Below are 13,087 nucleotides of genomic sequence, written 5' to 3'. Positions count from 1 at the left end.
TGACTTGGTACATTTCTGTTATCCCTTTTTATCTTGCACATCCTTACTATGTGGCTCTTCTACTGTCCTTGTGTAATGAACTGAGAAGCTCCATTGTTGGTTTTCCATTATTTCTCAAAGCCTTCACTCATTTCCAGCTTTAGCACAGCAGCCACTGCCCCATACTGAACTCTAAACCCATCCTGTATTGTCCTACAGAAAGTATTATTGGACCATTTTATATAAAGCAGCAGTTATACACTTGCTACTTATTAAGGGATGTATTAAGGGAGGTAAAAGGAATAAAACAATTAAAATATGAGGAAAGCCTCAAAACATTACTCGTCACAAATATGTTAGAGGACACTACAGACTAATAATGGGGATATTTCATAACAACTGATATTATATATCTCACATTTGGGATATCCAGCATGTTGCTGTTACTGGGTCTTTGGTCCTTATTCTGTTAATTCCCCTTATGTCTGATGCTCTGTTTGGCAATTCACTTGGTTTTTATGCAACCAAAACTTGCATCCAAGCCAAGATTTAAAAAATAAGCACCTGCTTTGAGGCCACTGGAAGAAACATCCAAAGGGTTGGTGAGCAACATGTTGATTTTAAATGATCTTGAGTAAGGTGAAAAACAGAAACATCTGAATCTGTCTCCAGTTTGCCTTCTGGCTCCAAAACAGCAATTGGACAAGCCAAGGCTCAATTTGGCAATATAACTGGTTTTTATGCCTCCAAAATTTGAACCCAAGCCTTAAATTCAAAAATAGCACCTGCTTTGAGGCCACTGGGAGCAAAATCCAAGGGGCTGGCATGCAATGTGTGTCTCTCAAGCCACTAGGTGGGTATCACTGGTCTGTAGAAATGAATTTACAGTATCTGTACAAATGGATGATACCAGCTTATCTGGTAAAGGAAAGTGTTCCATTCAGTGACTTAGTATAGTTAGTTGTGTCATCAAAGGGTCCATATTAACTGTAGTCAACTGTAGCTAATGGGAATGTTCTACGTACAACAAATCGTGTTTCAACTATAAAACAGGGGGTGCAACAAGGAGGGGACCACATATTTCATACAATACAGACAGAAAAAGAAATCAACTACACTTACTCATCTAATATGCTTATGTGATAAAATACACTAACCCCCATATGTAATAAAAGGCACTACATTTGCCCAGGAGCAGTACCTAATATCAACCAATAAGATGATTACTTTTGAACAGGTGACCACTAAACGCTTACTGCTGATTAGTTTCTATGGGTTACTGCTACTGTGAAAACCTAGTGTCTTTTATTACATAACCCCCTAAGTTTGTCCAGATGCAGATACTTATAGCAACCAATAAATAGGTAGTAGTGATGTTCGGGTTGAGCCCTTCTGCATGCTCTCCCCGCCGCTTGGATCCATAAATGGTGGGGGGAAGTCGGGTGTGGGTGGGTGCAGGTTTGGGTTGGGTGTGGGTCGAGTTTACCCACTAAGTGGCACTGTGTTGTAAAATATATTGAATGAGCCATGCGGTCTCAGGACTCTTTGCAAGGAGCTTTCCCAAAGAAAGGGAGTGAGGAGTAGAGCCCCAATTTAGTGCAGGATCTAGTAAGTGTCCTGTCCTAGGTCTCTCTAGGAGAAATATTCAGGCTCAGGGCTATTTAGCTTAGCAGCTTTTGGGCAACCTGCGTGCAGGTTTAAGAAATAAATAGTTCCCACCTGGGGTCCACTGAGAAGTCCCCTGAGGGAGAAGGGCAGCTCGTGGTGGACTGGATATTAACCCTCTCATGTCTTCAGTTGAAGGGAATGTTCTAATTATCATACCATTTATGAGTATATACTGATTGTTCCATATTGAAATCTGCATTATCTTATTGAACTCCATTGCGGACGGTGTTTTTCAATAAGTTCTATGGTTAAGTTATTAGAACCACTGGCACCCAATTATTCTGTACTGCACTTACAGTTGCTCTACACCCTACCTCCACACCATTGCAAGGGCCCACACCTGAGTTTCTTTAGTCTCATCAGGAGCATTTATTGTGGAAAAACTATAGTTTGGCAGTAAAGGTGCTGCTTTACGTTATACACCCTCTCCATGGTTAAGTATTTCCTTGTCCTTAATATCTACTGAAAATCAATTGTTTACCCATTACCAAGCAAAATATCTAAAAAAAGGTTTTCCTTTTTAAAAATTTTGTTCTGCATCAAATTGAGCTTCAATGTATAATTGCTTTGTGTGTATTAAAAAAATATATCACTTGGTGGAACATTCTCTTCTGGGAGCCACTGAGCTGGTCAAGTTGAGTTGTTCGGTAATTAAACAGTCTTAATCTTCATGTCCCCACAGGCCTCTTTATATTTTTTAACTGTGTTGTATAAAGGCAGCTCAGGAATCCCATTTCGGTCTTTCCAATAATTACAGTTACAGAGTTAGTGCATAACCATGACCCAATGAGAAAGAGATTTTGGTCCATGTTAGAGATGACTCTTTGTAACAGATGGATCTACCACAGACTCAGTCGGTTTCTCTTCTCAACAGCATGGACTTTCTCTATATTAGCTATAGGAGTATGTGAACACTTACTCTCCAGTTGCAACCTGCCCGACAAGAGCATAAATGGCTATTTGAGCCACCCAGGAGATATTGTTATAGGAGGAACATTCATGATTCATTTGGAAAGAGTCTTTATTGACCTTGATTTCACAACTAAACCCTCAGAGCTGCAATGCAAATTGTGAGTAATATTGTTAGTGTTTGTATACATCACCTTATAGTTATATGTCATCTAGGGTCCCCAGCATATACCCATTGATATATAAGGCATACAATGAGTTTCCAAGTCTCCAATGAGAAGTAGTGAAATCACAGTGGGACCCAGTAGTGCAGGATCCCCAGGGTTGATATAGTCAGAGGGAGAATCCTCCTGAATCAGAGGGAGAATCCTCCTTAGGTGTCAGGGAGAAAGAGATGAGGGAAAGGGTTTAGTAAGGTATACTACTAGGACTCAGAAGGGTCATAACATTTGTAGTGGTGGTGACTGAACACTTCTAATATTATTGATATCACCTATGGCAGAGGTTCTCCTAAAGTGGTCAAGATGGAGGAGCAGATTAAAAATAAGCAGTTGGTCTTCATATAAATAAAGCAAAAGTACCCCTCAGTACCAGTACTCATTATGCTTAACACTCCTTTCAAGTATATTCTTATCATTATTATAATTTTTTATTATTAGTTATTATTATAATTATTAATATATTATTATTATCTCGGGACCCTGAGAATATACATAACAATTGATTTTTTCAATGATATTATAACTGGGAAACCAGCAATCTGTTTTTTCTTTTGTGGGTTTAGCTTTACTTTTCCTTTTCTCCTCTTTTATTCCTTTGTAACGTGACTGATTTTTGGAAAACTGAAAATTTTCAACGAAAATTTATTGTTGGAAAACAAAGAGTTGGATTTCAGGTACAAGTTAATTGCTTAACTTTATAGGGATGGCAGCCTGTGCTAGAGGGCACCCAGGAGTGTAATTGAGGTGCAGACGTTGATGCTGTAAATATTGTTGGAACTGTGGCTGGTAACAGTTATTTTTAATGGGTAAGGGGCCTTGACCAACCTGTTGGACCATAACTTTGCCTGAAGCAACAGCCCATGTTATTATTTGCCTAGGCTGTTGTTTATTGTCTGAGAATTTGTGGTCTCCAGTTTGAGAGAAGTAGAACCTCACTTCTCCTAGTAATGGGAGGGATACTCAGGAAAATATTCAAAAATGTTACCCATGTTCCTTTAAATATTAAAATGTTGAGCAGATGCGGCTGAACAGAGATTTCCATTTTCAATCTAGCTTCATATACACTTGCACCTTCCCAGGTTAGACCTCAGTGCAACATGTTGAAAAATGCTATGGAATATTTTTATCAAATTCTATCCTTTTACCCTCTTATTCTGTGATTCCTCTGTAGATTTGCCACAGAGTATTACGAGAGCATGCGGGCCCTGATATTTGCTGTGGAGGAAATCAATGCGGATTCGGAAATCCTCCCCAACATTACACTGGGCTACCAGGTTTATGACACTTGCTTTACGTTACGGAAAGCAGCAGAAGGAACTCTTTCAGTACTCTCAGGGGGGAAGGGAATTACTCCAAATTATCACTGCCTCAAAGAAGCACCTCTTGCTGGTATCATTGGTGACTCTTGGACAACAACATCAATTCTTATGGCCCAAATCTTGGGACTGTACCGGTACCCACAGGTAAATGTCATATTTCTAAATTAAAGAAATATATATATTTAAGATAACTTTACATGTCCCTTTTTTTTACAAACACATGAAAATGTAAATGTCTGCCTACGGGTGCCAGTTTACTAAGCAGTGACTTCTTTGGATCTGGCTTTTTGATGCCAAAAAAAAAAGTTGTGGGTGACTTTTTCAGGATTCATTATGTGACAAAACTGCAACAATTCTGAATCCAAAAATACTCCAGCTAAAACCTGTCAAAATTATGTAGTCATCAATGGCAGATGTTCCTTTTTTAACTGCAAGATCCTTCTTTGATTCGTGGTTTTAGATGTTTTCAAGTGTTTGTTTTTTTTTACGTTGGCTTTTGTGGGACAATATGAAAAAGTCATAGTTATCCTGCAAAAAAAAGTTGCGGTTTTCGTGACTTTTCTGTGGCTTTTCCCATTCGTGCTTTTTCAGTTTGGATCTTTTAAGTTGTGGTTTCAAGAACACAATACTGTTGATATATATGAAGTACTATATATACTCGAGTATAAGCCGAGTTTTTCAGCCCCCAAAATATGCTGAAAAACTCTACCTCGGCTTATACTCGGGTCAAGCGCAAAAACGGTCGCCGGCGTCTAAGAATAGTCGCCGGCATCCAAGAATAGTTGCCAGCGTCCAAGAATAGTCACCTGTGTCCAAGAATGATCGCCAGCATCCAAAAACGAGACACCGGCACCTCTAATGGGAGTAGAAACCCTCCATATTTTGATTGAAACTTACCAGAAGCTGCTGCATTTCTCACCCTCGGCTTATACTCGAGTCAATAAGCTTTCCCAGTTTTTGGAGGTAAAATTAGGTACCTCGGCTTATACTCGGGACGGCTTATACTGTCAAGTGAGCACATGATAGAACAGATTAAACATTTGAATGCCATAGAGATATTTTCAGAAATTTTAAAGTTTTGTGTGTTTTATCTTTTACAGATCAGTTATTTTGCCACTAACCCCATTCTCAGTGAAAGGAACCTATTCCCTTCATTCTTCCGTACCATACCCAGTGATGAGTTTCAAATGAGAGGCCTGGCCCAGCTTATCTCACATTTTGGATGGACTTGGGTTGGATTCCTGGTCACTGATAATGACTATGGTCAATATGGACTTCAGATGGTTAAGCAGGAGTTAATCAATGGTGGAGCCTGTGTGGCATTTTCTGAAAATATATTGACTGGTAAACCCAATAGAAATGCTCCTCATCTTGCCCATATTGTTAAAAAATCCACTGCAAAGGTGGTGGTTATGATAACGGCTGATATTGATTTTGTCATTGTTATAGAAGAGATGTTGAGACAGAATGTGACAGGAATAACCTGGATAGCTAGTGAAGCGATGTCAACTTCAAATTTACTCTCTAATAAAGACATAAAGAGCATTGTTTTGGGCACCATTGGTTTTGCAATTCATCGTGGGAAGATGCCAAAATTTGCTGAATATCTCAACAGCCTCAGTCCTTCAAAAAACCTTAATGATGCATTTATTGGTGAATACTGGGAGCAGATCTTCTTTTGTAAATGGCCCAATGAGGAGAATTTAAATATTGGTACAGAAAACATAATAATGAAAGCATGTACAGGAATGGAAAATCTTGGGAACCTACTGACTGAAGAGTATCATCGAGTATCTCTCAAAGTATACACAGCTGTATATGCATTGGCTTGGGCCTTACACAGTTTGCAAAACTGTGCTCCTGGCAATGGATCATTCCAACATGGGAACTGTGCCAATATCTCATCATTTCAACCCTGGCAGGTGAGAGAGTAATGTTTTAATCAGTTAATATAATTTATTTTACTGCTTATATTGACAAGACTTGAATTGTTTGTGGTTAAACCTTCCAGCTTCTCCACTATATTAACAATGTAAGATTCAAGGCCCAAGATGGAAGCCAAGTATTTTTTGATGCAAGAGGAAACCCCCCTCCAATATATGACATTGTCAATTGGTGTGCAAGGGACAAGGACATCCTGGAGCCGGTTACAGTTGGAAGTTATGATTTAAATGCCCCTGATGGAGAAGCCTTGAATATAGATACTGTTGGAATGATATGGAATACGAATGACACACAGGTATGAGGAGAGTGAATTCAGTTGATGTTCCTCTCCTCTAAATATCTTTTTATTGTATCTGTTCTTAAAATATCTACTATAGCTTTATTTAGAATTGGCCTACTTTTTAACATTGCCTAAGGGTTGATCATGTTTTGGCAGTTCTCATATAAGGGCTATGTACCTACCAAACAGGCTCTCTTTCTATGACAACACATAGTAGTCAAAATAAATTAACTAGTTGCTTTTCCTTGAGGTTTTTCACATAGGATTTGGGGACCTCGATTTTGTCTGGTTCAAAGAAACAAGAAGGGATCTGAAATCACTTCTGTGGGCTTCTCTACTTCAGAAAGTAGACCTGGTTTGGACAACCAGTGGTTTTCCACCTCAGTAAACTACAACTCTCGTTCTACAGGCAAAATCTTTTTTAGGAGAGGGTGGTATGGGACTTGTATTGCAGACACAACTTAAAGGTCTGCAACCCGAATAAAATGAGCAGATGGGGTTACATCTGTTTCAAAGATTATTCAAGATTCATCTTTACTTGCAGTTCAGTCCTTTCCACCTCAAGGTCTCTCATGCTTAAGAAAAGTAACAACACCCCCACAAAATGAAGTATAGTCAAATATAAATAGGATGGGGCTTATAAATGAAGGTATTTTAAATAAAATGTATTTACATATGTTAAATGGATACTCTCATTGGAAAACATGTTTTTTTTTCAGAACACAGTTAATAGTGCTGCTCCAGCAGAATTCTGCACGGAAATCCATTTCTCAAAAGAGCAGATTTTTTTAAATTTAATTTTGAAATCTGACATGAGACTAGAGTTAGTTTCCCAGGTGCCCTCAGCCATATGACTTGTGCTTTGATAAACTTCAGACTCTCTTTACTGCTGTACTGCAAGTTAAAGTGATATCACCCCCCCAGCATCCCATCAGCAGAGCAATGCAAAGGTAACCAGATAACAGCTGCCTGGTAGATCTAATACCACCACACTCAATAGTAAAAATCCATGTCCCATTGCGACTCCTTCAGTTACATTGAGTAACAACAGCCTGCCAGAAAGCAGTTCCATAGTGCAGCACTGACTCTTTCTGAAAGCACATGACCAGGCAAAATGACCTGAGATGCACCTACACACCAATATTACAACTAAAAAATATACTTGTCGGGTTAGGAATTAAATTTTACATGGCAGAGTGATTTATTTGCAGTATAAACAGTGTGATTTAGAAATAAAAAACAACAAAAAAAACAATCATGACAGAATCCCTTTAAAAAATCCTTTTGAAACCCCATAGCGCTCTCTCTCTCTCTCTCTCTCTCGCTCTCTCTCTCTCTCTGTCTGTCTGTCATCTGTCACCTATCATCTACCTATCCATCTCTCTCTTCTCAAATAACATGGCCCTGTACAATAGGTCTACATCATCAAGATGCACTTGTACTTGGTGGTAACTGAGCTGTCTAAATTCATATTGGTAGCAAAACAATCCTGTTGGGTTTATTTCATGTTTAAATCATTTTTGGTAGCCTTAAGGCAGGGATCCCCAACCTTTAGAACCCATGAGCAACATTCAGAAGTAAAAGGAGTTGGGGAGCAACACATGCATGAAAATATGACTATGAAGATTTTCATTCATCCAGGTCATGGTATATCTAGTATAGGTCAATCTAAAAATAACTGGACTTGCTGAGTAATCAATGAAGACGTTTCACTACTCATCCGAGCAGCTTCTTCAGTTCAACTGACTGGTGTGGGAAGTTCTCGGCAATGTGGTATATGGAGTCCAGTGTAGTGAGGAGTGCACAGATCTATACATTGGGGAGACAAAACAACTGCTCACCAAGCGAATGGCTCAGCACAGGAGGGCTTTTCTACAGGGACAAACTCAGCTGTCTTTCTACACCTAAAAGACAAGGGACACTCCTTTAAAGATAGCAAGGTCCAAATATTGGATAAAGAAGACCGTTGGTTTGAACGAGGCGTGAAAGAGGCGATTTATGTCAAGGTGGAGAAACCATCCCTGAACAGAGACGGGGGCCTTCGACACCACCTGTCTGCTACATACAATGCTGTTCTAACATCTGTACCCCGGCGGATTCAGAACACTTCACACATCCATTCATGCAACTCTCACAAGTAACACCTGTATCTAGGAGTTGCATGACACATTGGATAATCCTATCACAACTACACAGAATCTACACCTCTGTGAGTTTCTTCAGATGTCACTTCTTTGAAGAGTTACAATGTGCCATTGTGATTGGATTAGTAGAAGAGTTTATATGCCGAGAACTTCCCACACCAGTCAGTTGTACTGAAGAAGCTGCTCGGATGTGTAGTGAAATGTCTTCATTGATTACTCAGCAAGTCCAGTTGTTTTTAGATATACATTAGATATGTTTTAAGATTACATATACTAGACACAAGCATGAAACATTTTCCTGGGGTGCTAAACAAGGTCTGTGATTGGCTATTTAGCCCCTATGTGGATTGTCAACCTACATTGAGGCTCTGTTTGGCAGTGCACCTGGTTTTTATACAACCAAAACTTGCCTCCAAGCCTGGAATTCAAAAATAAGCACCTGCTTTGAGACTATTGGGAGCAACATCCAAGGGGTTGAAGAGCAACATGTTACTCACGAGGTAATGGTTGGGGATCACTGCCTTAAGGTATAGAGATACAAACTACAGAAATATCCCTTATCCAGTTCCCATGCTTTCCAGATAATAGATCCTATACCTGTACAACATGCCAAGTTCTATATCCTAAACAGTCAACTGGAATAGTTTGGTGACACTGATAATGTTTTAGGGGAAGTTTTCAGTAAATTAGGACAAAAGATATATTTTAAAGGGATATTCCTTCTATTTTATACACGTGTCTAATGCAACGACAAATACTTACTTTCAACTGAAAAAAATTCTAGCAAGAGGACTGTAAATCAATAAGTCCCATAGCAATTGCACTGAAAGTTTTTAAAGGATCACTGACAGTTTGTTATTCCTAATACAATGCTGATATAATCATTTCAGGAAAGGCCATGGGCATTGCAGATATAGACTATAGATTAAGAGAAATCTTTTTTTGAAATTCATGTATAAATGATAAGGTGGGATTTTGCATTTTTACCTTGATTTATTAGAAGATAGAAGGAATGTTTTTGAAAGGACCACACAACATGAGAAGTTTATTTTTCAAAGTGTTTAAATGTAGCAATTTTATGTGTTTTTAGGTATGCTTCCATTTTTTAAACATATAGTTGTGTATAGGGTTGCCACCTGTCCAGTTTTTAAAAGGGCTATCTGGGTGAAAACTAGGAAATCAGGACATTGAAGTTAATGGCACTGCGATCAGCGAATTGCTTAGCTACATGTCATAACCCCGCCCCTGGTGTCACCTGCCCAGCCCCCTACATCACCTACCCTGCCTGGGTAAAGGAGTCAACCCTAGTTGTTTATTCAGATGTAACAGCTTGCTTATGTAGGTAGCAAATGTTATTATAAATATTTATGAGTGAAATTTTGCAAAAACTGCCCATAGACACCAATGTATTGTGCGGAAAAAAAAAAGTTGTATGGTCACTGCGAAAAAACACCCATTAACATTATTGTGATTTGTACCTTTTTGCCATTTCGGCAGTGATGTAACTAAATTGCACCAAAAATCTTCAGAGGGGACAGGCGTACTCTGATCCCCATCCTCCCACCTACTTCCTGTCTCACCTCTGCCCCGCCCACTCTCCACCTCGACCCCGCCCACTACAGCCCCACTTGCACCCCTCTTCGCATGGCTGAGGGGGGGTATTTTATTTGCTCATCACTATAAACAGCTGCATATGTTTACAGTAGACTTTTTCACAATTCACATTCTAATTTCAATAGGAACCTATGATGTAATGGTAATATATTATACCGTAATGAAATAGTAATATTGTATTCCCAAATTTTGTTTCGTAATGGTATTAATATTGTTGTCGTTATGTATCTGATATTTTATTATAAACCCATCCAAACTTCTATAGGTTCCTGTTTCCAAGTGCAGCCCAAGTTGTACCCCTGGATCTAGGAAGGTGATAGTACCAGGGAAACCCCTTTGTTGCTATGAGTGCACCCGGTGTCCCCAGGGGCAAATATCAAATCAAACAGGTATTCTATTACTTACTGTTATTTTGCACATCACTTTATACAGAATTCAGAAATTGATTCGAACTTACCTCTCCAGATGCTGCAGAATGTCAACCGTGTTCCTGGGACACGTGGCCCAATCTACAAAGAACTAAATGTCTACCAAGAACGACAGAGTTCCTTTCTTATGAAACTCCTTTGGGTTTTGGTTTGACAGCTATTGCCACCTTCTCATCACTGGTTCCACTCATTATTTTGGGAGTTTTTATGTATTATAAAGAAACACCAATTGTCCGAGCCAATAACTATTCCCTTAGTTGTCTTCTCCTGCTCTCCCTGTTCCTCTGTTTCCTTTGCTCTTTAGGGTTCATTGGTTACCCACAAGCTGAAATGTGTCTTCTGCGCCAGGTGGCATTTGGGATGGTTTTTGCTCTTTGTATCTCCTGTGTTCTGGCCAAAACCATCACTGTTGTCATTGCCTTTAATGCAACCAAACCAGGCAGCAGGTTAAGACAGTGGACAGGGGTGAAAGTGCCTTATTTCCTCATTTCGTGTTGTGCTTTAATTCAGTTCTTTATTTGTGTGATATGGTTGATTTTCTTCCAACCTTTCCATGAACTTGACATTGATACCAAACCTGGAATCATCATAGTAAACTGTAATGAAGGATCCCCAACTGCTTTCTGGTGCATGCTGGGATACCTTGGCCTCCTGGCCACCATAAGTTTCATTATTGCTTTCCTGGCCAGACGCCTCCCTGACAGCTTTAATGAAGCCAAATTGATCACATTCAGTATGTTGGCTTTCCTCAGTGTCTGGTTGTCCTTTATCCCGGCCTATCTCAGTGCACAAGGCATGTATACTGTGGCAATGGAGGTCTTTGCCATTCTATCCTCCAGCTGGGCCCTGATGGTCTGCATTTTTCTGTCCAAATGCTTCATTATATTGTTCAGACCCAATTTGAACTCCAGAGAAAATCTAATGGGGAAAGTGAGACACTATAGATAAAAATTTCAGATGTGTTTTGAGATCCAAACTTTGTATGATGTTAAATACGTTTCTTGAAGATCACTGAAAAAACAGCCATATGGGTTGTGTTTTGGGAAACCTATATACAATAAATGTTGTATTAACAGGTGATGCATTTGAGAATAATCTGTAGAAACTACCAAATTATTCATCTTAGAATGAGAATAACATGTGATATGCAAATTTGGCAAACATTTTAAAAGAAAGAAATATTTTTAGAAATTCACTGCAGAATGATCAATAACCGATGAGGTATTCCATATCTTCTTTGTATAAATACGTTACATAAATTCTACTTTCCATTATGCTTTATGTTTTTTCTTAATAAAAAGAATATAAAATTTGTTTTCTGGACCTGTTTATACAGTATAATGTGTGGAACTGAAGTAACTAACTGGTGTATTTTGAGGCCACCAGAAAACCTAATATTCAGGGCCTACCAATAACTGCAGTATCTTGGTGCCACCACTGACCCAGATATTCAAGGCTTCCAGTAATTGAAGTATACAAAATAGTATATCAGGGTCACCAAATAACTTGATGTTTATGACCTATCAATAACTGGATTATATGGAGCTACTAGAGAAATTAATGTTCAGGGCCTACCAATAATTTGAGTATCTTACACCCATCACAGAACCTAATGTCTGTGAGTAAGATCTGAGGGACAGGGGACAATCTTGGAGGAAACATGATGAGTTCTGTTTCAGAAACATTTAGTTTCAGGTGGCACTGAGACATCCAGGAGGAGACAGCAGAAAGGCAGTAGTCTGTAACTTGGGAAAGGACAGCAGTAGAGAGGTCAGGAGTAGACAAGTAGAGTTGGGTGTCATCAGCATAAAGGTGATACTGAAGTCCAAATGACTGAATAAGGTTTCCTAGTGAAGAACTATAGAGTGAGAACAGCAGAGGGCCTGAGACAAAGCCTTGAGGAACTCCAACAGAAAGAGGGAACGTGGTAGAAATAGAGTTAGAGAAGGCAAATTTAAAGGAATGATCAGACAGATAAGATATAAACCATGAAAGAGCAGTGTCACGAGTGCCAGCTGAGTATAGAATGTCTAGGAGGAGTGAGTGGTTAAAGGGATACTGTCATGGGAAAACATGTTTTTTTCAAAATGCATCAGTTAATAGTACTGATCCAGACAGGGTCGGACTGGGGGGTCCGGGGCCCACCGGGACTGCTGTCCAGGGGCCCCCCTCCGGCCCCCTGCACCCCTACTAAAATATGTCGGCCCAGCAACACCGGCGATTGGCGCGCATGCGCAACAGCGCCGGCGTTCGGTGCGCATGCGCAACAGCGCCGGCGTTCGGCGCGCATGCGCAACAGCGCCGGCGTTCGGCGTGCATGCGCTGCGGCGCTGCGCATCGCCGGAAAAAAACATTTTTTCCGCGATCCGAAATATCTAGAGAAGGGTTCTGGCCCGGCGGGGGCCCACGAGGGTCGGGGCCCACCGGGTTTTTTCCCGGTTTCCCGCCGGGCCAGTCCGACACTGGATCCAGACCTCTGCACTGAAATCCAATTCTCAAAAGAGCAAACAGATTTTTTTTATTGAATTTTAAAATCTGACATGGGGCTAGACATATTGTCAGTTTCCCAGCTCCCACAGTA

At 39.9% G+C, this 13,087-nt stretch overlaps 1 protein-coding gene across 1 annotated transcript; it reads left to right on the top strand.

The window, feature by feature from the left end:
• Positions 1–3,973: 3,973 nt before the first annotated feature.
• On the top strand, positions 3,974–11,512 carry LOC108703416 (extracellular calcium-sensing receptor). Its single transcript, XM_041587781.1, has 5 exons — positions 3,974–4,240; positions 5,197–6,018; positions 6,108–6,335; positions 10,344–10,467; positions 10,544–11,512. The coding sequence occupies exons 1-5, from the start codon at positions 3,974–3,976 to the stop codon at positions 11,452–11,454; spliced, it is 2,352 nt and encodes a 783-aa protein (XP_041443715.1). The 3' UTR covers positions 11,455–11,512.
• The last annotated feature ends 1,575 nt before the right edge of the window (positions 11,513–13,087 follow it).

Source organism: Xenopus laevis, chromosome 3S (assembly GCF_017654675.1).
Source record: "Xenopus laevis strain J_2021 chromosome 3S, Xenopus_laevis_v10.1, whole genome shotgun sequence".
Classification (NCBI taxonomy): Eukaryota; Metazoa; Chordata; class Amphibia; order Anura; family Pipidae; genus Xenopus; species Xenopus laevis.
This window is presented reverse-complemented; position numbering and strand designations above follow the sequence as displayed.